The following is a 24,997-nucleotide window of genomic DNA, read 5'->3' as shown; positions in this document are numbered from 1 at the left end:
TTGATTTCAGAGAGGAAGGGAGAAGGAGAGAGAGATAGAAACATCAATGATGAGAGAGAATCATTGATTGGCTGCCGCCTGCATGCCCTCCACTGGGGATCGAGCCTGCAACCCAGGCATGTGCCCTTGGCCGGAATCGAACCTGGGACCCTTCGGTCCACAGGCTGACGCTCTATCCACTGAGCCAAGCCAGCTAGGGCTGTTGTGTTGTTTTAAAAAGAAAAATTGTTAGCCCTGGCCTGGTAGATAGGTTGGCTAGAGTGTTGCAGGTTCGATCTCTAGTCAGGGAATATACAAGACGCAACCAATGAATGCATAAATAAGTGAAAGAACAAATTGATGTTTCTTTCTCTCAAATCAATTAAAAAGAATAAAGAGAAAAATTGTTAGAAAGTATACATATAACAAAGAAAAAACAGTAAAATGTTGTATGCGGTGTATTTTGAAGAACCATGTGTGAGGGTTTTTTAATAAAATGTCATTATTTCTAGGTCCCAAAGTTGTTTCTAAAGAAATTCCAGTAGAGTCCATCGAAGAGGTTTCTAAGATTATTAAGAGAGCTCCTGTAATCTGGGATAACATTCATGCTAATGATTACGATCAGAAGAGACTATTTCTGGGCCCATACAAAGGAAGATCCACAGAACTCATCCCACGGTTAAAAGGAGTCCTGACTAATCCAAATTGCGAATTTGAAGCCAACTATGTTGCTATCCATACCCTTGCCACCTGGTACAAATCAAACATGAATGGAGTGAGAAAAGATGTAGTGATGAGTAAGTATACTACTTAACCCTTGACCTTGGGAGAAGAGCTGGGGTTAACTAGAGGCATTGGCAAGTAAGTGTTCATTTGTTGTCATAGTTTAAGAGGTTTTTTAATTTTTATTTATTTATTTTATTTTTTAAAAAATATTTTATTGATTTTTTTACAGAGAGGAAGGGAGAGGGATAGAGTTAGAAACATCGATGAGAGAGAAACATCGATCAGCTGCCTCTTGCACGACTCCCTACTGGGGATGTGCCCGCAACCAAGGTACATGCCCTTGACCGGAATCGAACCCGGGACCTTTCAGTCCGCAGGCCGACGCTCTATCCACTGAGCCAAACCGGTCAGGGCTAAGAGGTTTTTTTAAAGGTGTGTTATTTAGTCCTATGAATGGGATGTGTACATATATGGTAGAAGAAGGGCTGAGTGGCTTTGGACAAGTTACCTAATAACAACCTCTTGGCCTCAGGTTTTTGTTTTTAAAATGTCACTTAACCTTTGACTACTAGACTGACTAGTCTTTATGCTATCCTTAGAATTCTGATTTAGTTTATGTTTTTAGGTGATTTTATTAATGGGATATTTTAGATGACTACATATTCTTATCTGAGTTACTTTATTTTTTTATTTTTTAAATATATTTTTATTGATTTCAGAGAGGAAGTGAGGGGAGAGAGAGAAACATCAATGATGAGAGAGAATCATGATCAGCTGCCGCCTGCATGCCCCCCACTGGGGAGGGAGCCCACAACCCAGGCATGTGCCCTTGATCGGAATCGAACCCAGGACCCTTCAGTTCGCAGGCCAATGCTCTATCCACTGAGCAAAACCGGCTAGGGCTGAGTTACTTTAGATTCAGCTTAATGAACATATTCTCTCTTTTTTTTTAAATATATATTTTATTGATTTTTTACAGAGAGGAAGGGAAAGGGATAGAGAGTTAGAAACATCGATGAGAGAGAAACATCGATCAGCTGCCTCCTGCACACCCCCTTCTGGGGATGTGCTGCAACCAAGGTACATGCCCTTGACCGGAATCGAACCTGGAACCCTTCAGTCCGCAGGCCGACGCTCTATCCACTGAGCCAAACTGGTTAGGGCCATATTCTCATTTTTTAAATGTTGGCTTACTGATTTTTTATTTATGAGAAATTTCTAAATTGATTTTCAAGTAAGAGAATGCTGATAGTTATTTACTCATTAACATTTTTTTTTCTGGGGAGAGGAGACACTTATTGTTTCTCAGGGTCTCAGGAGGCCTCAGGTTGAGCTGGGATCACTGGCTTCTCCCAAAAGGATGCTACTCCATGGCTATGTCCCCCACCAAGGACAGAAACTGAAATCTGGACATGTCTTCATTCTTGTCCTTAAAGATATGGGACATGTCTGTGTCACAAGTAACATCTGACAGGCAGTGGATCATCTTATTTTTGTTACTTGGAGGGTCATTAACATTTAAATACCTATTGTGTGGCAAAGTGTATCTTCCCAGCACTAAGGGTACAAAAAATAAAGTATTCCCTAATTTTGAAAAACATAGTCTGGTGTTGTATAAAGTATATTGGCAACTGTACTTATAATATGGTAAGTGCTGAAATAATTACCTACAAAGTGCTGTAGGAACACAGAGGGAGAGAGTGATTATTTTTGATAAGCAAATTTGATGGGGATACTTAAACTAGGTCAAAGTATGAGTAGAGTTTGCTGGGCATTGAAGGGGTTGGTGGTCTGTAGGTGGAAACACTGGACACTGAATATTCAAAGTTATTTGAATTTTGGCTCATTTGGGGATATGGAAATGCCACATTGTGATGCTTGGTGATAGGTAGTTATATAGTTGTGTGTGTTGTTTTTTTTAATTGGGGTGACAATGGTTAATAAGATCATAAAGATTTCAAGAGCACATTTCTATGATACATGATCTGTATATTGAATTAAGTTCCCACCACCCACAATCAAATCATCTCCCAACACCATATATTTGGTATATAGTTCTGTACCCATGCTTCCAGTTCTGTTTATTGAATTAATGCCTCCCTTTATAGCTCAGTCATTGTTACCCTCCTTCTCCCCTCCCCCACCAAACCCCACAAAATTAGGGATATAGTCTCCATTCCTCTGTATTCATGGCACTTAGCTCCTATCTCTTGTAAGGCAGGGCATGAAGCATGTTGAAAAGTAGTAGACATTAGCCAAACTGGGCCATGTAAGGGAAATGAGGATAGCTAAGAATAGAGGGTTTTGAATACCAACCCAGAGTTCATACTTAATTTTCTTCACCACTCTCCTGGTTCAGAGCTTTCTTATTTGCCTATTATTTGTGCTCATATGTGGACTCTCTAATCACTTTTACTCTTTCCCCCAATGCACTTAATTAGTTTGCCCGTTATTTTTTCATAATTATTTATCCATTAAGTTATAAGCCCCTGAAGGGTAGGGAATGCTTTCTTTATGAAAAGCATAGTGCCTTTAACCTTGCATTTCCAATAATTGGTACTCATTGGGCATTTATGAATGACTTTTCCAGTAATTCTAAAATTATTGTTTTTTTATTTCAATTGGGATTTTACATTTAATAATACATTTATATGACTATTCTAGGTGAAGTTCAGTGAAGGGTCTTGCACTTTTATGTTTAAGGTTTGTTGTTTTGGTTCTTTGCTTCTCTGATTGTACTATAACAATTAGTGTTTTGCATTCGTCCCCCTTGTCAGGAGGCTTTTGTAATCAGAACTGTTTGTGTGTTTTGTTTTGTTTTGCAGCTGACAGTGAAGACAGTACTGTATCAATCCAAATAAAGTTAGAAAATGAAGGCAGTGATGAAGATATTGAAACTGATGTACTTTATAGTCCACAGATGGCTCTAAAGTTAGCTTTAACAGAATGGTTGCAGGATTTTGGAGTACCTCATCAATACAGCAGTGAGTTTTGGCCCTTTTTTTGTAATGGGGTTGGATCACATGGTTGAGTCAAAAAGTAAAGAACATTTGTACTGTGCCTTGTCAAAGGCCCACCAAGCAAAATGATTAGGGATCTAGAGAAAAGTAAAGTTTTTGAAATCTTTTGGTTGTAAATAGCTGTTATCTTGATGGAATGCTAATTTGTTTTAAAAATATTTATTTTGAAATACTTATTTAACTGTTTTTAAATGCAGATCTTCAAACGAGAGGATAATAGGTATTGGCATGTTTAGGAATGTTTATCATCTGTTCTTTCTCCACTTCCCTGGTGATTTTAGATAAATTGTACTTTTCTCAGGGCTTATATTATTTGGAAGCTCAAACTGAGGTTCCAGTTTCAGATATGATAAGAAAATGTCTCTAGATCTAATTTGTTCTGTTTCTAATTCTGGTTATTTTTGTGGCAATTTGTTTTTGTAGGTAGGCAAGTTGCACATAGTGGAGCTAAAGCAAGTGTAGTTGATGGGACTCCCCTAGTTACGGCGCCCTCTTTAAATGCCACAACTGTAGTTACAACGGTTTACCAGGAGCCCATTATGAGTCAGGGAGCAGCCTTGAGTGGTGAACCTACAGTTCTGACCAAGGAAGAAGAAAAGAAACAGTCAGATGAGGAACCCATGGACATGGTAGTGGAAAAACAAGAAGAAACAGACCACAAGAATGACAATCAAATATTAACTGAAATTGTAGAAGCTAAAATGGCAGAGGAATTGAAACCAATGGACACTGATAAAGAGAGCATAGCTGAATCAAAATCCCCAGAGATGTCTATGCAGGAAGACTGCATCAGTGATATTGCCCCTATGCAGACTGATGAACAGATAAACAAGGAGCAGTTTGTGCCAGCTCCAAATGAAAAGCCTTTGTACACTGTAGAACCAGTGACTCTGGAGGATTTGCAGTTACTTGCTGATCTATTCTACCTACCTTATGAGCATGGACCGAAAGGAGCACAGATGTTACGCGAGTTCCAGTGGCTTCGAGCAAATAGCAGTGTTGTCAGTGTCAATTGTAAAGGAAAAGACTCTGAAAAAGTGAGTGTACTTACTTACTTGCTTCTCTAGCTTGGATGGGTCCCCATGTTGATGACACGGAGGAGGTATTAAAACGAGTACACTGGTAACTGGCAGAAAATTGACCAGATCTTAAAATATGTTCTGTAAAGTGGATGTGCACTCTACCAAATCTGGTACATAGAGTTCCATAGTTTGACCTTATAGTTAGGAATGAAGGAAAGTCAAAGTTGATTATTTTAGGAATATCTGTTAGTTTGAGTCAACACACACTTTCATTGTCTAAGATTAAGCAGGCACCTGATAGCAAACAGCTTAATTTAAAACTGTTCTAGATTATTTTATTAAGCTTGCAAAATTTTGAGTCTTTTTATTGATTCTCAATAGATTGAAGAATGGCGGTCACGAGCAGCCAAGTTTGAAGAAATGTGTGGACTAGTGATGGGAATGTTCACTCGGCTTTCCAATTGTGCCAACAGGACAATCCTTTATGACATGTACTCCTATGTTTGGGATATCAAGAGTATAATGTCTATGGTGAAGTCTTTTGTACAGTGGTTAGGTAGGTGCACCAGGAATAATCTCTTCTCAGATATATTGTCCCTTAAAGAAAAAAAGACAGATTATCCCACAGGAGAAAAACATTTAGGGAATTTGAAAATTTCCAAATCCTTAAATTCTTTGCCTAGAATTTTTTCAAGCATGTAGCCTTTGTTGCAGACTTGAGGTACAAGTCTCAGTAAATACATCGAGTACATTGATTTTTCTCCCTTGGGCTAATTCGGCATAAATATCTTGAAAATGTGTTAGAAAGTACTGACTTTAACTTACTCCGACTGAATGCTTCCTGGATGGAACCCTTTATTCCACTTTTGTCTGATTTGGAGATGAGACACTATGAATTGTGACTCTGTAAGCTCTCTGCTGCTTGCTGTGTCTTGATAACATTAATGCCCTTTAACAGAACAATTGCTGAAATGACCTAAGGGGCCTGGCAAGAGGAAGCCATCCTCCCAGCCCTGTGCGCATGCGAGCTTTAGTGGTGGGCTATTCTGGTGCTACTTAGTATTACGTCACATGGCTTTTTCTTTATTTCTCTACCAAGTAATTGGTTTTAGCAGGGGATGGGAATTATAGTCCCCTAAGAACTCTGTTCATTAAATGGACTTCTGTATGTCTCCTTTGAAAACAGTAATTTTTTTTTTAATGTTAAAACTTGTTAAAAAGCACCAGCATGGCCAAGTTTCTCCAGAGACCTCATTTCATTTCCAGGTTATCATTCCAGCTGTAAGGAATATGTAATGGACTTACAATACAGCACACAGCAGGCAGCAAGGCTAACTGATATGTCATAGTTTTCATAGTAGTCACAAATACTATGATGGGTTACATGGTCTTGGTTATGAAGTAGATGTGTGAAATACTGTGAGCTTAGATTAAGGAGTAGTAGCAATGAGATTTCTCACTTTCTACCTATATACTTGGGGTTCTTAAATATTAAAAAATAAGTTTCCTTGTGATACAATTAGCAGCTAAGAGTAGTCTCTGATTGTTAATTTGAAAATATAGAACTTTGGGTTTCTCTACATATAGCACAACAGGTAGAAGAGAGAATTTTTACCTTTTGTTAAAAGGCTCCAAGAGATACTTCTTTTCTGTGATAGATGTCTGCTCTTAGGCTCAGGAAAAACCTCTGTGTTGGTTGTTGGATGGCAATAATTGCCTTCCAGGATTCTGGCCAGAGGGTTATAATTAACTCTGGTAGGGTTTTAAATATTAAATTTCTACTCTGAAATCGATTATTGAGCTTGAGAATGTGTATCTTAAAATATTTGATATTCAGCTTTTAATTCAAGAATTATTAAAAATTAAATTCTTGATTATATAGATATTGTGTTGTTTCCTCTCAGGCTTTACCTCTGTTTTGTGCAATTATGGTGCAGCTTTCTCAAGTTATATAGATAGCTGCTGTACAAGCAGAGCATCTTAGTTTTAAATGATTATCTTCGAAAAGCTTACAAAAAGCTCATGACAACGAGAGTATTTTCATGGTTCTGTAGTAATTTCAGGGAGTTACCAATTAGAACCCTTTGTTTTCCTCCTCTCTCCAATCCAGCTGGCATTCAGTCCTTTAAAGAATGTGGCTGTGCAGTACTTTTGATTACTAACGACTTCTATTATCTTCTTCCCCATTGTGTACAGATGGGAGAATCCTCAGCACAAGTGTCTACTACTATTGGATGGACAGCGGCAGATGTTCACAGCGCGTCATGATTAATTAGTTTAAATTGAAAGGTTCTATCTGTGAGGTAGCTCAGGTAGATTTAAGGGCAGTAGATATGAACTGAAGTCACGTTTGCGCAGCGACTGAGGCATTAACCATATTTTCATTTACACAGCTCTTCGTACATGCAGCTTTTTATTGTAATAGTTGGAAGTGCTAGTTACATTGTAGTCTCAAAGTGGGGGGTAGGGGAAATTGGCTGATCTTAAAGTTTGAGAGGTACAGTTTTTTGCTGCAGTGTAAATTTACACTGAGCTGTGGAATGGGGCAGGTTCTCTTCATAGCCTAAATTTTGACCCTATTCATATTTATTTTACAAATATTACATGATATGTTTTTTTAAAAAATACCCCTACCCCTACAAAATGACAAACCTGGATATAATTTCTTAATGGGCCTGATTTGTCAACAAAAAAAATTGGTTTGCTTTGGGACTGTCTGACTAGCACACTATATACCTTGTACTGATGATGAGACTGTTAACTTGAACAGGAGGTAGAATGCTGTCTTCAAATGGAAAAGACCTGTGTTGCGCTGCTTATCTTGTCAGAAGACTAGGCAGGTGATTTTGATTTGGCCTCCACATATTTGCCTTTAATTATCTCTATTGTTAGCTGCCTTTATTGCATGTGAATATGAAGGTGATGAAGTGGTAAACCTTAATGCTGACTTCTGGACCTCAAAGCCTTGCTACTTCAAGCATCTGTTCAGTGCACTGCAAAGATTATAATGGCCAATCAGAGGAGCCAGATGTTGTCATACTTTTAAGAAAAGTATGTCTTAGTTCTGGACAAATTAGGAGCATCAGTTGGCTCTTCTTAGTTCTCAGTTCTGTCAGGCTGGTATTATTACTAGCCAGTTTGAATTTAGATTGTCTTTTTTTAGAAAAAAATGTATTGTTCTCATTGTGGCTAACTTATGAACAATTTCCTTTATTCTGCTGAACTTAGTCTTCTGACAAGATTAACCCTTTTTCTCCCCTTTTTCCCTTTCCTGTACCCTTCCTCAAAATGTGACTTCAGACAGGTTTAATTCCTTCATGGGCTGTGATAATAAAATTTCTCATTATCTGTCTCATTCATTTCACTTTGTAATTACTGTAATTTTACTACAGAGCAAGCAGCTGACTTGATTTTTATAGTCATTTCTAGACAATATATAAACTTAACCCAGACAAATTTGAGACTTGCTTTCCTTCCAACAATTAAAGGGTAGAACTCTTAACATTGATTAGTAATCAGAGGAAGGAACATCAGTATTGAAATTCCATTATGAATTAAAAAAAAATTATCACAGCCTTGTCCTGAAACCCTGGATTATTGTTGTTAGAGAGCTATTTCCACAAAGTGTTTGTTTGTTGGACATTTGAGACCCCAGGAAATCCCCTTTCTCGTAACATTCTCCGCTTGGATCTGATCTCAACAGGGTGTCGTAGTCATTCTTCAGCACAGTTCTTAATTGGAGACCAAGAACCCTGGGCCTTTAGAGGCGGTCTAGCAGGAGAGTTCCAGGTATCAATATGAATTCACAACTGAATTGACATTTTCTTTGTTTTATGAGAAACCTTATGTTGCGCATCAGATGGCTGGAAGGATTGGTCTGCCGAAGGCTTTCTAGTCCCAAATTCAATTTAGTTACATAGCTGGATTTTAAATCAAATTTTCCTCCTCTTTCACAGTAATTTCTGAAGGAGATGCTGCCAATTCCCCCCGCGCCTGCGAAGCGCAGCGGCTCTAGGTATACTTCACATTGTTTCTTTGCAGGTCGCACAGCATTTTAATCTGCGCCCGCAATGCACAATGCGCGCATGCTTGTCTGCCAGTGGAAACTCCATGAGCAAAAAGGATGAATAGTTACGCAAATGATGGTGAAAGGGCTTATGGATACTTTCACAATTATTTTATAAATAAAACTTACACTTGAAAGAACAGTCTGTTAATGAAAATGTGAACAAAATATGAAGCATTTTTGCTATTAGAATTTGTTCATGGACTTTTCAGGTGCTCTACTTTTCTCCCCCCAACAGGTGCTCTGCTGCGCACAGCAAACTGAAGCGCATTGCTTTGGGGATTAAGCGTCTCCTGGACAGATAACCCTCTTCAGACCAAACCTCTCCTTCTGACATTCTGTTCTGCCATCTTTTAGTAGAAAGATGGTCTATATGAGATTGTTGTTTTTTTTAAGAAATTTGTCATAATTGGAATGGATTTTTTTTTTTTTTTACTGTAAATTTAAACCCCTGTTAATAAGCCACTAAAACTATGTAATTCAGTTTGGGTAATTTCTATTCAGAAGCACTTCCCTCCCCCAGTAAAGAAGTGTTTATTTTAGTAAAGCATAGTACACCCCTCGTCTTTAGGTCTGCCTGCAGTAGCCAGTTAATATTAAGTTGGTAGTCTGCAGTGTTCACTCATGTAAAGAAATGAATATCTTCCCAACACTAATCCATCTTCTTTTTCCTCCCACAGCGTTTGCTGCCAATTGATGGGGCAAATGATCTCTTTTTTCAACCACCCCCACTGACTCCTACCTCCAAAGTTTATACTATCAGACCATATTTTCCTAAAGATGAGGTAATTGTCTGTCTACCTACCAACCTGGTGTATGGTTATGGTGCACATTACTATTTTTCCTTTGAACTCATGGTTAAAAGAATTAGTTCTGTCTTAAAACATGAACTTTAGGTAGAGTTAACTAAACATTGATCATGGGTGAGGGGGTATATTTAAGGAAGAACCTAAGGAGTTTAGACTCTTATTATCTTGTGCTAAGTTCTTTAATTCCTCCCTTAAAAAATTAGATGCAATGTATTCAGAGTTGAAATTACTAAACAGTCAGAGTGTCTAAATGATATGTTGTCCTTGGCTGATTTTCTCCAATGTATTAGTATTCTATAATTTTCAGTTGGGAAATGCCTACAGGCTAGCAACAGAGCAAAGAAAGCCTGTTTAAAGACAATAACATATCTCAGAAAACAGAGACAGTTTATAGTTTGCTGGATTTTGAATCCACTACTTAACTGCCTGTATACACTCCCTACAAAGCACTTTTCAGTGTTTACTATAACCATGCTACTTTCTACTGATTTTACAACTATGATTCAATGAGCAAATCTTTATTTAAAACAGCAAAGGTTGATAATTATGACAGGCCAGGCATTTTGTTACCCCCTGTCCTAGAAGTCTAGTCTGACTTACAAATCACATTGTTAAATGATGTTGCCAATTTTCTTGATGTGTTAGTTAACTGGATTATATTTTCAGGCTTCCGTGTACAAGATTTGCAGAGAAATGTATGACGATGGAGTGGGTTTACCTTTTCAAAGTCAGCCTGACCTTATTGGAGACAAGTATGTGATCAAGTATTTGGATTGGTTGGATTTGGGAAGTAGAGATTTTTCAAAGCCTGATAAAGGTTGAGGGGAGGTGACTGGAAATACAGTTTTTTAGAAATCCCACGTTTAATAAAATTTGAATATTAAGATGTGTGTATTTCCAGTTTTTTTCATATACCGAGTATAGTTTCCATAGATTGTCATTCAAATACTTTGGGCCTTAACATTACTGAAGTCTGTATTTTGTGTTAGTAACTTAGAAACTCATTCTGGCTTTTTTTCTTCGGAGCAGGTTAGTAGGAGGGCTGCTTTCCCTCAGCCTGGATTATTGCTTTGTCCTAGAAGATGAAGATGGCATATGTGGTTATGCCCTGGGCACTGTAGATGTGACTCCCTTCATTAAAAAATGTAAAATTTCCTGGATTCCCTTCATGCAAGAGAAGTATACCAAACCAAATGGTGACAAAGAACTCTCTGAGGCGGAGGTAATGCACAGGTTTAGAATTCCACTATAGTAATTTTTACTGAATAAGTACTTATTAAAAAGTAAGCAGATAAAATTTTTTTTTTTAAAGTAGATCCATCTTAAAATCTCGGTGCTTCCTGAATTTCTTATAGAAAAGAATCTTAGGGCTTATTTTTTTATTTTTTTAATTTCAGAGAGGGGAAGGGAGAGGGGAGAAAGAGATTGAGAGAGAATCATTGATTGGCTGCCTCCTGCACGCCCCCTACGGGGACCGAGCCCACAATCCTGCATGTGCCCTTGACCGGAACCAATCCTGGGACCCTTTAGTCTGCAGGCCGATGCTCGATCTGCTGAGCCAAACCAGCTAGGGCTTAGGGCTTATTCTTAGCATGCTATTTTCTTCTGTTCCTTCATTGTTAGGACTGTTTTTAATTTGGAAGCATAGTTATAATACTTTCTTGGGTAAAAACACAGTATAGACAACCTTCCTTTTTTTCTCTCCCTGTTTTGAAGCACCGGACTTAAGGATGTTATGGTCTCTTCTCTGGGTACTCAGGACAAGTGTAGGACAACATTTGCTTGGTTGTCAGGAGGCTAAGCTGGCTTTCTCAGTAATGCTATTCTTGTAATTAAACAACAATAGGGATGAGCTTCTGAGAGTCTGCTTTCTGATAGGAGCACTTGTTATGTCTGTTCCAACTATAGTGAATATTTCCTCTAAAAAAATGTTGTGCCCCACATTGGTCAATTAATGATTATTTTGGTTTATATATTGCATATGCATTTAAAACCCCCCCACTATTTTACTTATATATCTACCCACAACTAGCTTTATTCACACATCACTTTGTAAAGAAGATTTTAGGGAGGGAGAGAGACATTTTTTTGTTCTATTTGTTTATGCATTCACTAGGGGTCCAGTGCACGAATTTATGCACCTTGAAAGGAACTGTGGGCCGCGAGGCTGCGGTGGGCACAGGGGCGGGTCTCAGCCCATCCTCCATGTCCCTGCCCGGCCCCTCCTGCCACAGCCCCCTCCACCCCCGTCCCCTGTCTTCCAGCAGCCCCACTCCCACCGCTGCTGCCACGTGCTGATGGCGCCGGCCCCACTCACACCTGCTGACAGTGAGGAGCTATTGCGGCCGACGCCAGCAGAGGGTGTGAGTGGGGCTGGCACTGTCAGTGGGTACAAGCGGCAGCTGCTGCCCCAATTGCCCCTCAGGAGCAGGGGAGGTGGAGAAACCCTCAGGGACGATTGGGGCCAGCAGGCACCGCTCGCACTCGCTGACGATGCCGGGCGCTGACAGCAGGTGTGAGTGGTGGCTCCAGTGCCAGCAGCGGGTGCGAGTGGGGCCGTCACCAGCAGCGGTTGCGAGAGGTGGCTGCTGGCCCCGATCGCCCCTCAGGAGCGTGGGGAGGTGGAGAAGTCCTGAGAGGCAATTGGGGCTGGCAGCTGCCACTCACACCTGCTGACAGTGCCGAGCGAGTGCTGGGCAGGACTGCGGTGTGCGGAGCAAAGAATTTTCAGTAACCAATAGAGGCTTGATCCCATAACAGCGACTAGCACCCCACCTTGGTCTGGTGCTCCGCCTCACCTGCTCCAGCATCCTGCTGCAGCCGACGCCTGCCATGTTCCGCACATGCCCCCTCGTGGTCAGCGCATGTCATAGTGACTAGTTGTTTGGTTGTTCAGTCTATTTGCATATTAGGGTTTTATATATAGAGATTGTTTGGTTATTGTATGTGCCCTGACCAGGGATCAAACCTGCAACCTTGGCATATCAGAATGACGCTCTAACCAACTTAGCTATCTGGCCAGGGCCAGCACATGCATTTTTATTGTTTGTTTGTTTGAAATACCACGTGAGGATATTTTTCCATTGATCTTTTAGAGAGAGTAGAAGAGAAGGAAAGAGAGAAACATTGATGTGAGAGAAACACATCGATTGGTTGCCTTCTGCACGCGCCCTGACCAGGGCCCTGGCTGGGGAGGAGCCTGCAACCAAGCTAAGTGCCCCTGACCAGAAATGAACCTGGGACCCTTTGGTCTGCAGGCCAATGCTCTATCCACTGAGCCAAACCAGCTTGGGCAACACATGCATTTTAAAAAATAGTTCCTTCTTAAGGATAATTTTTTATGTTCAATAAATACTTTCAGGTGTATATTGGACTCTTAGTTTGCTCCTCTTCTTTTCTGAAACTCTCCCTACACCAGTGCATTCACATTCTCTCTGTAGGTTTTTTTATTATTTTTTACCTTCTGCCCCTAGCCAGATGGCTTTGTAATAAGAGGCTGGTTGGGAGTGGCCTCACTAAGGATTGCATGGACACTGACTGCAGCATGCTGGTGACTGAGCTGTTGATGTGTTGCTGCTCCATATCTGACAATTACCGTTTTCAGCATAGGAACATAAAAAGAATGACCATATAAAATGTGTCTATTAACAAATTTTCTTTAAAAAGTGGTAAAATGTAGCCCTAGCTGGTTTGGCTCAGTGGATAGAGCGTTGGCCTACAGACTAAAGGGTCCCAGGTTCAATTCCTGGTCAGGGCACATGCCCGAGTTGCGGGCTCGTTCCCCAGTGGGGGCGTTCAGGAGGCAGCAGATCAATGGTTCTCTCTGATCATTGATGTTTCTCTCTCTCTCTCTCTCTCTCTCTCTCTCTCTCTCCCCTCCCTCTCTGAAATCAATAAAAAAAATAGTATTTTCAAAAAGTGATAAAATATACATTACATAAAAGTTACCATCCTAACCATTTTTAAGTGTACAGTTCAGCAGTGTTAAGCACATTCATATTTTTTATGCAAACCTGACAAATTTTTAAAATTTGATTTTGGCCCTAGCTAGTTTTGGTCAGTGGTTAGAGCATCGGCCCATGGACTGAAGGGGTGCAGATTCGATTCTGGTCAAGTCCATGTTGGGCACGTGTAGGAAGCAAGCAATCAATTGATGTCTCTCACATAGATGTTCTCTCTGTCTCTACCCCTTCCTTCCACACTCTAAAAATCAATGGGAAAAATATCCTCGGGTGAGGATTAACCAAAAAGAAAATTTATTTTGAATCATTTTAAATTTAAAGAAGTTAGAGATAATACAGAGTTCCTTTATTTATTTTAAAAATATATTTTTATTGATATCAGTGGGAGAGAGAGAGAGACACATGAGTGATGAGAGAGAATCATTGATTGCCTTTTGCACACCCCCTACTGGGAGACTGAGCCTGCAACCCGGGCATGTGCCCTGTCCCGGAATCGAACGGCGAGCTCCTGGTTCATAGGTCCATGCTCAACCATTCAGCCATGCTGGCAGGGCTACGGAGTTCCTTTATATTCCTCACCCATTTTCTACATTTGGCCAAGTCTACCAATTTTGGTACATTACTATAAATTACACTACTCACCAGTTTTCCCACTAAAGTCAATATTCTGTCCCAAGATCCAATCCAGCATATACTATATTTAGACAAAGTTTTAAAAAGTGAAAATGCTTTAGCTAGAACTATAAGTTAATTAATTCTCCATGTGATAACTATATGACTGGAGGAGTTATTGAATATTATTTTTTTTCCTGTTACTGAGTTCTGTAGTTGGGATATAAATATAGAATGAGTGGTTACTGAAAGTCAAAAGAGATTCTAATTTTTAGAAAATTCTCATTTTTAGAAAATAATGTTGAGTTTCCATGAAGAGCAGGAAGTGTTGCCAGAAACTTTCCTTGCCAACTTCCCTTCTCTGATAAAGGTGGATATTCATAAAAAAGTAACTGACCCAAGTGTAGCCAAAAGCATGATGGCTTGCCTCCTATCTTCACTGAAGGCTAATGGTGAGTACATATTTGTGGAGTTGCTGGTGTTTGGGTTAGGTGGGGACAGGACTATATTTTAGGTTAAAAAGTGAATTATAGTGAACGTACATTCCATTCACCACCATTTATGATTTGGCTTCTGAATTATTGTGCAAGAATTGCATGAGTATTAATCATTGAAAAAGGCTTCTCTTTTACACAATGAATGCTTATTTTGAGCCTCAAGTAAACGAGAAGTGAACACCTGAGGTTATATTTATTTTGCCAGAAGACTCATAAATGATCGTTGAAAGTTAAATGAACCTTGGGGAGAAATTTCATTTAGGAATGCAATCACCAGTTTTTTTCAAGCTTTAGCCAAGCTTGAAAACTGAACCTTCAAAAATATGTGGCTTTACATAAGTATGAAGTCTTTTTCTGTGAAGGGCCAGTTAATAAGTATGCTAGGCTTTAAGGTCTGCATACAGTTTCTGTTGCAATGCTTTTTAAACGGCCTTTTAAAATTGTAAAAAACTATCTGTAATCTTTGGACAATACAAAAGTGGGCAGCTTTTGAGCCCTCATTAGAGGGTTGTTGATACATGAGAATGCACCTGTTGCATATTTGTATCATTTGAATCAGTGTTGTCCTTTTGTGGGATAATTTAAACAACTCTGCGTAATTCTTAGTGTTGTGCTTGGAACTTAAAATTAAAATGTTAAGCAGAGATATCCTTTGCTTTCAGGTCTCTTACAAACTCTTCCCCAAAAGGTTTTCCTTCTGGAGAAGAGTTTCACTTACAGTTGAATTTTTTCAATTGAGGTATATTTGACAGTTAAGAATTGTATATACTTATTGTACAATTTGATGATTTGGAATATATTTCGAAATAACCACATTCAAGCTAGTTAACATATCCATCATTTAAGATAGTTATCACTGCAGTATTTAATAATGATCATTATTAATATTCATTTAATATTAATACAAATTTTAAAAATTGTAGGCTAATAGACAAGTTCCCACTATGATTTGTTTGAAATATATTAAAAGAGTAGTCACAATTTATATCCACAATTCTACTTATTAATGTATTTTGATTATTTGTTTTATTTCTAGGCTCCCGGGGGGCTTTCTGTGAAGTGAGACCAGATGATAAAAGAATTCTGGAATTTTACAGCAAGTTAGGCTGTTTTGAAATTGCAAAAATGGAAGGATTTCCAAAGGATGTGGTTATACTTGGTCGAAGCCTGTGACATTTGACACTATGAACTGTCTGAAAGTCTCTTAACTTCACCTGGTGGGTGGTGGTGGGGGTCTTTATACAGTTCAGCCTCTGGAGCGGCCACAGATCAGCCGATTGGGATTGGAAACAAAGAAGACTATGTAAAACTCACGCATCATATTTTGAGACTACTCACTGGTTAGAAGATAGTACTTCTGCAAATCCTATATGAAATAGATATGTGGGCCCCTTTTTGGGTCTTGTGTTAGGTGTCAAGACCTCTTACATGGGCTTATAGGAAGGGGGTCTTCAATAAGTCTAGTCAGCACTGTTTTCTGCATTTCTCACCTTAGAGTAATCAAAATCATTTGTCATCCTCCTTGGCTTATTGAATGAAATGTCTCTTATTCTTTGGGGACATGGCAGAGATGAGAAAGATTTTAGTGGATTTCAGAGCCTTCAGGGTGGAAATTCCAAGTCGGATGGTTGTGGCATAGTATAAGCTGAATAAATGATTTCAATTTTGGGCAGTTATTCTGCTTTTTGTAAAGCTGTGGCCAATTGTCTCCTGTAGTGATGATTGGTTCAGGCATGTTGTGCTTCGTAGGGACAAATGTGCATTTGTTTGTGGCAAAAGCCTAAAAATGACAAGCTTGTAAATTTTTTGTATATAAACTAGCTGTGATCTGCCTACCTTTGTGTTTACCGGTTTTGTAATTTTTTTTCATTTTGAAAATGAAAGGTGTGATTCAGGATGGCACTTTGAATAATATAAATCAATGGAAAGTGAATTTTTCTTTTGTCTTTGGTTGGTTGTTTAGGCTTTTTTTTTTTTTAGAAGTTTTATTTTTAAAGTGCCTCCCACCTAAGCTAGGCCACAACCACTTTGGGTATAAGAGCCTAACTTCATAGGACTCAATCTGTTGCAAGTGCAGTCACTTCTAGAAATTAACCTCAATACAGGTCAGCATGTGTAATGTTAGTTTGACATCTGTCAAGTAGGGTTCAGGGACTGATTGGTCCCATTTGCCCTCAGATCAGTTGTCCTTTAATTTCAAGACCTGTTACTACTGGTTTTATTAAATCACAGCCTAATTCTTGCATGTTTGTATCGAATTTTTAAAAGAGACAAATAATGAGTATACTTTAATCAATGACTTAATGATTAATTTTTCCTTTAGCCACAGATTCTGAGAGCTTCATGTATTTTAATTTAGATTTGGTGTATTTAAGGGTTCTGAGCATGAGGCTAGCAGGTAATTTCTGCAGGATTCTTTTTTTCATTATGACTGGCTGACTTCTTCATAGATCCATAACAGTATTTTGTTATCAGCTTCCCTGTAGCTTTGTATCAGCTGATTAACTTTGAGCTGAGAAGGAAAGGGCAAGGAGAAGGAAACTTGAAACATACTTTTCTTGATAGGATTCCATCAGGATGGGCCTTGAGAGAGTCTTCAAGAGTGGTACCTAGAAGGGGTACCACTAGTGACTTCCAACCCAGGCCCATGAGTGGCACTGAATGGGTGAGATGAAGGGAGGAAAGGAAGGAGGCCTTCTCATTTTCAGGGTAGAAACCTCTAACTGATAGGATATAGTATGTTGGAAAGCTTGGACCACGTTTGAATTTTTAAGGGCTGAGGTGTGAAAGGAATATCTCTACAAGATAATGGTTTAAGTGGCTTAGTGTCACGGGTTTCTCTTTAAATACATTTTCTACACTAGTGAACAATTGTGGCATTTTATCTGGAGGATTTCAGGGCCAACCTCCTATGGAATCAAGATTTTTAGCGTTCGCTTGTGGCTTTTTCTTGGCTTTTAATAACTTTGGCTAGTCTTCTGGTCACAGATGCTAACTGTGAAACAGATGTCCAGGCCTATACATTCATCACTGTAGGATTGTAAAATGCTATGCTACCTTCTATGGTTGTGAATATTTATTAAGGTTGGAATGACATTACCTTGATTGTTTAGATCACAGCTCAGTTCCTGTAGAAAATGAACTGTAAATTATGTGAAGATCATGCAAGAGGCAAAATAAAACTTGAAGTGAATGTGTATGGTGGTGTACTGTGTAAACCTAATTTCTTTCTGCCTCCTACCTTTTCTCCTGCCCTTCATGCCTCACCTGCAAGCAAGTATTCCTCCTCCCTCTTCATAGCTGTTCCAAGTTAAGGACTGACTGTTGAAGGCAGTCCTCTCCTCCCATCTCCAGTAAAAGACCTCTCAGGTTTTCCCAAGGCAAGGCAAAAAATAAGAAAAGTAGACTGGCTCTTGGCCTAGCCACCCTTTTGCCAGTTTTAACTTGGGAGCAAGTCGTTTGAGTGAGTTCCTGCCACCCAACAGGATAAGGAACATGCTTTGTGTGGTTCTTTATTAAACGGTGACAGATGGGGAGAGTCGTCCAAATTATGAGACAGGAGTCCAAGGGGAAGGACGTTCTGGGATGATTTGGGAGGAGCTCGAAAGATTGCAGGAGTTAGTCCTGCTAGCAAGCGCCAGCCTCTGAAGCTCAATGAAGATAAGCCAGCTGGATAGTAAGCTGCAAGGTCGTTGGAGCTGGAAGCGTATCTAGGAGAGCGAGTGATGTGGGTACGAGATGCCTGGAGGTAAAATGTCACTTAAGGCTACTCACTCGGAGCAAATGCAAATATGAGCGCATTTCCTTTGCTTTTTATAAGAAAAATGCTGCCCTGAAACACCTCTGCTGGGGGAATTGGAAAGGTTTCCGTTTTTATATCTGGTTTCCCTTTGACCGTAAGTTTACCCCGGGTTGGGAGAGATGGAGACAGAGGGTGTGACGAGCTGGAGAACATGGAGGTAGGAGCTGCCCCGGAAAGCCTTGGTGGTTGTAAGGAGGGCGACGGGAGCATTAATCCCAAATCCACGCTTCCGTAGTCTCTTCTCGCAGCCGCGGGCTCCCGGGCGAGGCCGGGCGGGGAAGCCCGGGCCCAGCGCTTCCGGTCCCCGCCCAGGCGAGCGTCCCCTTTAATAGGCGGGGCGGCGGCGCCGCTGGGTTCCCCGGTACGTGTCGGGGGCGGGGTTCCCGGGCGCCCTCGCAGCATGGCCGCCGCGTTAGCGTCTTGGGGTCCGGAGAGCCGATCCCGGGCCGGGGGTGTCGGGGGGCTGCGGGCCCCAGCTCCGGTCACCATGGACAGTTTTTTCTTCGGTATTGAGGAAGGAGGGGTGAGGGTCGTCCTGGGGCGGGGAGAGGAAGGGGTGCAGGGGGTGCCCGGCATCGGTGGGGACGGAGGGGGCTCGCACGCGGCTGCTGGAGCGGAAGTGGGGGCCGACCCCTGCCCAGGTGTGCGGGGCGGGCTCAGGGCTGAGCGCCCAGGTGTCCGGAGAAGTGGGCGTGTAAATGGTGGTCGGTCAGTCCATGGCCACACGTGATGGAGTTTGGGGAAGCGGCCCCCCACCCCTCACAATCATGCACACTCACGCCATTATCTCTTCCAGGCTGCGAGCTTTCCGGCCACACCCGCTCTTTCACCTTCAAGGTAGAGGAAGAGGATGATGCGGAGCACGTGCTGGCTTTGACCATGGTGAGGGGTGCGGAGTGGGGGTGGTGGTGGATAGCTTGACCTGAGCCACTGGTGGGCCGCTGCCCGTAGCCCGCCCCCAACCTCTTTAGGGGGAGTCACCTCTGCCCAAACCCCCAATCGCCTGCTCCCTTGGCCAGGTATTCAGAGAGACCCCTGAAGTTGAGCAAATTCTAGGGTAGATGCCTCCACTGTGTTGTCACCACCTGCTTCGGGAGGCCCCAAAGTCTTGTGTACCCTTCCCAGCTCTGCCTCACCGAGGGGGCCAAAGATGAGTGTAATGTGGTAGAAGTTGTGGCCCGTAGTCATGACCACCAGGAGATTGCAGTCCCCGTGGCCAACCTCAGGCTGTCCTGCCAGCCCATGGTGAGTTCCCTGGCCGTGCCTGGGGAGGGGGAAGGGCGGGAGGGGGGAGGAGGGAAGGACTGGGCTAGACCTTCCTCCTTGTCTTTCTCCCAGCTCAGTTTGGATGACTTCCAGCTTCAACCTCCTGTCACCTTCCGCCTGAAGTCAGGTTCTGGTCCTGTGCGGATCACTGGGCGGCACCAGATTGGTGAGAGTCCTCTCCTTTGCCGTCAGTGGACTCTCCATCAGGTCTCCCCTCCCCGTTTTGGCTCCTCCTGACTCCACACTCTTGCCCCATCCCAGCCTTATCTCCCAGTGTAGCTGCCATACAGGTTCTGCATGATGTGTCCTTCACTTTCTGTCCTACGCATGCCTACCTCCTTCATGGAACCTGTCTCAGCTTCTCCAGCTCCAGTGATGTGTAACCCTTTGGCTCTTTGTCACCCAGTTTAGTATCTGAGGTTCTTCCCATCTATTTTTTTTAAAATATATATTTTTTTATTTTCAGAGAAGGAGAGAGAGGTAGAAACATCAGTGATGAGAGAGAATCATTGATCAGCTCCCTCCTGCACACCCCACACTGGGGATTGAGCCCGCAACCCGGGCATGTGCCCTTGACTGGAATTGAACCCGGGACCCTTCAGTCCGCAGGTGGATGCTCTATCCACTGAGCCAAACTGGCTAGTGCGGTTGTTCCCATCTAGACTAAGCGCTGGGAGTTCAGGGCCCTGCCTAGCACCACAGTGCATGAATGAATAACATAATATGAAGGAGACCTGGCTTTAACCATCTCCCTTCCTTTTACTGCTTGTGTGTACACCAGTTACTGTAAGCAGTGTTTCTGAGGATGAAGAGAGCGAAGAAGAGGGGAGTGAGGAGAATGAGGAAGCTGAATTGTGCCCCATTCTGCCTGCTAAGAAACAGAGGGGCAGGCCCTAGCCCTCCTTGGTGAGTGGGAGGGCAGGGTGCCCAGCAGGGTCTGGGAGGGCAGGAGGAGCAGATGAGGGCCTAGATGCTGATCCCTTCTTTGCTCTCCTCAGGTCAGCTAGCTGCCTGCCATACATGCCATACACCACGTTGCTGTACACGTATCAAGAATTTTAAATGTCTTCTTCATTGAAGAGGGGGGTTGGGATGGGGTCTTGGGCTGGTGCTAGGAGAAAGGGGGTCCCATTCTCCATAGGGTCCTGATGTTCTAATTCTGTACCATGCCTGGGGCTTCCCTTTCTCCAGGAGTGGAACTCTGAACTGTCCTGACCCTCTCTCCCTACTGCCTTTGAGGTTGGAGGTCAGCATTTGAAGCTCAGGACTACATATTTTAAACACTTTTTACATTTTTGGATAAAGGATTAAATAAAGTGGTGTAGAGTTTTTTTGCAACTCATTGTGTGGCTTCTCTCCCTGCTGGGCTGGCATTCCCCTAGGGACCACCAGGTGGCACTGTGGCAGCACTGAGGGTGGCCCCAAGCCTGGGGGAGGGTGAAGAAATGTGGGATCCTGTTATCCCTAGGCCAGGCCTAGGCCCAAACTGCCTAGCTAGAAGAGGACCTCCCAACACCAAACCCATTTCCAGTTCCTACAGGTGGGGGAGGGCCATCCCAGGAGGTTATCAGCATCCAAACAAGGGGTCTGGGCCTCTGTCAGCACTCAGGCTGATGGGCAGGGGGGCAGATAAGGGGGTTTAAGCAGCCCGAGGAATGTGCATCTCTAGCCCCATGAGGGGACTCAGGGTAGGGAGGAGGCCAGTCTTTGCTCCTCCTTTCAGCTGTGCAGACTGTCTCCGAGCTGATCTGGGCCCTTAGAAACCTGATTCCAGGGACCAGATGGAGGGGGTTGGCCAGATTGGGTGACAGGGAAACCAGAATCCTGGTGGCCTGGCATATGGGGGCAGAGAGGAGCCCTTGGGATTCAGCCTCCTAGGTTAAGGGGTTTCTGCGCGCGCGCACACACACACACACACTCACACACACACCTCCGCCTGATCTAGGGGCTCTGGTGCCTGGAATCACTTGGTTCTGGGGCTTGGCTGCTGCTGTGCCCTGAAGAGAAAGGGATCTACTTGATGTGATGTGTTGTCTATGTGACCGACTCTGGGGTCAGCAGTTCAGCAGCTGTGTTGAAGGGGTGGGGGTGTCTCAATGCCAACAAACAAACAAACAAATAAAAGGTTCCCTCCTGAGATAGCCTGGGGCCAGACATGCTGAGGATGGACAGAAAACAGTGCCTGGTGGGGCCAGGCCCTCTCCCTCCCACAGATGAGTGCGCAAGTAGGAGGGGTCCCTAGATAACCTGAAGGGGCTGGTAGGGGCCAGCTGAGGTAAGCTTTGGAGAGAATGTCTCTGGAAAGCACTCCCTCCTCAACACATCCCCTAGAAGAGGTTCCCTCCTCTTTGTGGTGAGGAGCGAAGAGGCCCAGTTTACAACTTCCCTTTTTCCTTAAATTGAAGATAACGGAAGATGATCCCTCTGTTTTGTAGTGATCAGGGTCGCAGGCCCCCTTCTCCTCGCCAAGAGGACTTTCCTGAGGAGCTTCTACCAGGAACCACGGTGGGATGGGGCAGCCAGGCTTGAAACCAGTCACCTTCCCACAGCAGGGAGTAGCGGTGGTTCTCAACCTTGGCTGCACATTAGAATCACATGGGAACCTTTAAAATCCTGATTTCTGGGCCTCATCCTCCGGAAATTCTGTTTCTTTGGGGCCACAACATTAGTAACAAAGCAACAGAATTTCCGGAGGATGAGGCCCAGAAATCAGGATTTTAAAAAGATTCCCAGGTGATTCTAATGTGCAGCCAAGGTTGAGAACCGCTGGAGTAGAGGGATGGAGAGGGAGAAGCTGGCGCCCTCTGGTGGGCGAGGGTGAAACAACCGGTGGCTGTGTCGCTCCCCCACGTCGCCTCTTTAGGGGCTTGAGGCTTGCTGGGGCCCACGTGCCCCGCAAGTGGTCTGGGCCACCGAAGTTTGGGCGGAAGGCGAGGGGATAAGTTACTAAAACTGAATTAATTCGTTTGTTCATCCATCATTCACTGGAAGGGCTCCTGTTAGAGCTCTTCCCTACCTCTCACTTGCAGCCTCCAAAGCCCTTGGCACGTGCACGGTTGGAGGCGCGGGAGACCCGCTGGACGCTGGGAAAAGTAATCTCTCGGGGCTCGGTAGGGGGGAAGGCCGACCCAGCTACCCCCTGCGCACGGCTCAGCTCAAATATTTACCTCCAGCGACGCCGCTGATGGCTCATTGTATGCCTTGACTTTTGTCTTGGTGGGTCCCCTCCTGGCTGCTGCCCTCAGTGGGGGCCCAATCCACATCTGCCCCTCGGTCCTGAAGTTTCCCAGCCTGACCGGGCGCCCCGCGGATAGAACTAGGAATTCATTTTTCTCCCTCCTCGCCCCCGTCTCTCCTCGATTCCCATTCCTGCACCCTCAGCGCACAGTAGGAGCGCTGCCAATTCACTCGGCCACAGAGCGCAGAGGGGTGAAGGCGCACACCGGGTCTGCAGACCGCTGGGGGAAAGGCAGGCCTGCCTTTGGTGCGGAGACGGGGAACGACTCCCAGACGGAGCCCGAAGTGCTTAAGGCGGTCTCGACGATTTGCATTTGAAGGGTCGGCGGAGAGTCCGCGGCGCTTTGAACGCGGGCGCAGGAGGCGCGCGGTGGAGCGAGCGCCAGTCCCGGCGGTCTGCGCAAGCTGGGGGGGGATTTGAGGGGCCAGAGGTGGGCCCGGGCGAGGGATGCGTTTGGAAAGAGGCTGAAGGTGTGTGTTTGGGTACCCGCGAGGGTGTGTTTGCGGAGAGAAGCTGTGTTGGTGAGGAGTGTGTGTTTGTGTTTATAAGAGGAGAGAGAGAGAGAGAGAGAGAGAGAGAGAGGGAGTATTTGTGTTTGCGAAGTGTGGGGGCGGCCGGGAAAGGTGGCCGGGCTGTCACTCAGCCATCAGGTTGACAGGCGCTCCCTCATCAGGGCCAGGGAGCTCTGATTGCAGATTCAAGGAAACAAAATAGCAATTGTAATTACGGGGCTTTGATAAGATAAAGGAGCGGGCGAGCTGGCTGGGAGGCTAGCAAGGGAGTGAGGGAGGGAGCGAGCAGCCTGCTGGGGCCCCTGAGGAGTATTTGCATCTGTCACTCACAGAGTGTGCCCAGGCTGTACCTGGGGCCTGGTTAGGGTGTGTCCCCATCTGCACCCTCTAGAGACACAGGCTTTTGGGGAGATGAGAAGAATCCCCCCAAACTGAAGAGGATCAAGTTCAGGGGAAGTTCTCCAAATGTAAAGGAATTCTGGTCCTGTAGAGGCAGGCCCTTTGGTAGAGGTTAAGGAGCAGGACTAAAACCCTGACCTCCACACGTTTAGGCCCCAGATGCCCATCTTCTCTGGGGAGAGAGAGGAGGGTGGGTTAAGATCACAGAGGTTCCGCCCAGGGCCTTCAGAACCTTCTGGGGACTCCAGAACCTGGTTGGACCCTGATCGGAGCCAGAAGCTTTGGCTTTCACCCCCACTCCAGGAAAGGCTGGTGCCCAGAGTGACTCTGGTTGTGACTCCAGGACTATATACAACACACTAAGGGTAGGCTGGATGCCGGGGTCCTGCTCCCTGTTCTCATCAGACTGTTTTCAGAGGCCTGGTCCCTGGTATGGAGAAGGCCCTTCCCATCCTCTGCTCTCCATCTCTCCACTCATTCATTCATTCATTCATTCATGTATGCAAATAAACCTTTTCAAGGGCCTACTATGTACAGGCATGAGGTTAAGATGGTGAGTATCCCGCCTGCTTGAAGCAGTGCAGCTGGGGAGGTAGACACTCAACAGGTGTCCCTCAGACCTCTAACACGGAGGAGCACAGTAAAGAAAAAGGGAACGTCTGGGCTGTGGGCACTGGAGCCCACCTCACCGGCCTCCCCACCCCCCACCCATGCGACCATCTCCCAGTGGGTTTAGCAAATAAATGGTTGTGTTTATGATTATTATCTGTTGGGCCAAGGGGTGAAGGCAAGTCTCCCTGGGGAAGCAGCCCATGGGCTGAGGTCTAAATGCTTAGCCAGTTTCACCATTACTCGTTCATTGAATACGAACTGCAGAACAACCCTGCCCAGCTCTGTGCCATGAGCTGCCAGTTCCGAGCTAAGAAGACATGGTCCTTGCCTGGAGGCCTGCCTGGGCAAGAGCCAGCGGAGTGAACAGACTCCTGGAGGGAGTAACAGGTGGGCCAGGAAGTCCACTCCTCTGAGGAGGGTTGAGATCTTGGGACAAGTCCTCTGTCCCATGTGTACACTGCTCAGGGCTAGCGTT

General features: G+C 44.0%; 2 protein-coding genes across 3 annotated transcripts in view; both read left to right on the top strand.

The window, feature by feature from the left end:
• The window catches only part of MGEA5 (meningioma expressed antigen 5 (hyaluronidase)), a 29,072-nt gene extending 11,180 nt beyond the window's left edge, over positions 1-17,892 (top strand). Inside the window, 10 exon segments of the mRNA XM_006095870.3 lie at positions 492-776; positions 3,531-3,689; positions 4,149-4,762; positions 5,129-5,303; positions 8,451-8,536; positions 9,494-9,598; positions 10,289-10,374; positions 10,652-10,844; positions 14,489-14,648; positions 15,730-17,892. Of these exon segments, the coding sequence (XP_006095932.1) occupies positions 492-776; positions 3,531-3,689; positions 4,149-4,762; positions 5,129-5,303; positions 8,451-8,536; positions 9,494-9,598; positions 10,289-10,374; positions 10,652-10,844; positions 14,489-14,648; positions 15,730-15,866 (2,000 nt within the window). The 3' untranslated portion in view covers positions 15,867-17,892.
• Positions 17,893-18,843: 951 nt separating this feature from the next.
• NPM3 (nucleophosmin/nucleoplasmin 3) lies at positions 18,844-21,099 on the top strand. Of its 2 annotated transcripts, none has more exons than XM_014461865.2 (6): positions 18,844-19,001; positions 19,292-19,377; positions 19,621-19,740; positions 19,834-19,927; positions 20,543-20,667; positions 20,953-21,099. In XM_014461865.2, the coding sequence occupies exons 1-5, from the start codon at positions 18,896-18,898 to the stop codon at positions 20,656-20,658; spliced, it is 522 nt and encodes a 173-aa protein (XP_014317351.1). In that variant the 5' UTR covers positions 18,844-18,895; the 3' UTR covers positions 20,659-20,667; positions 20,953-21,099. The 2 variants fall into 2 exon arrangements, with proteins under 2 accessions (XP_014317351.1, XP_006095923.1); XM_006095861.3 differs by having other exon boundaries at positions 20,760-21,099.
• The last annotated feature ends 3,898 nt before the right edge of the window (positions 21,100-24,997 follow it).

This window comes from Myotis lucifugus, unplaced genomic scaffold (assembly GCF_000147115.1).
Source record: "Myotis lucifugus unplaced genomic scaffold, Myoluc2.0 scaffold_162, whole genome shotgun sequence".
NCBI classification, from domain to species: domain Eukaryota; kingdom Metazoa; phylum Chordata; class Mammalia; order Chiroptera; family Vespertilionidae; genus Myotis; species Myotis lucifugus.
Note: the sequence above shows the minus strand (reverse complement) of the source record. Positions and strands in the feature narration are given on the sequence as shown.

What these genes read in the sequence shown, in the direction of transcription:
- NPM3 (XM_014461865.2), top strand. Translation starts at nt 18,896, where the DNA reads ATGGCCGCCGCGTTAGCGTCTTGGGGTCCGGAGAGCCGATCCCGGGCC. An exon ending in CATGGACAGTTTTTTCTTCG is followed by an intron (nt 19,002 to 19,291) that starts GTATTGAGGAAG and finishes TATCTCTTCCAG; the next exon opens with GCTGCGAGCTTTCCGGCCAC. An exon ending in CACTGGGCGGCACCAGATTG is followed by an intron (nt 19,928 to 20,542) that starts GTGAGAGTCCTC and finishes TGTGTACACCAG; the next exon opens with TTACTGTAAGCAGTGTTTCT.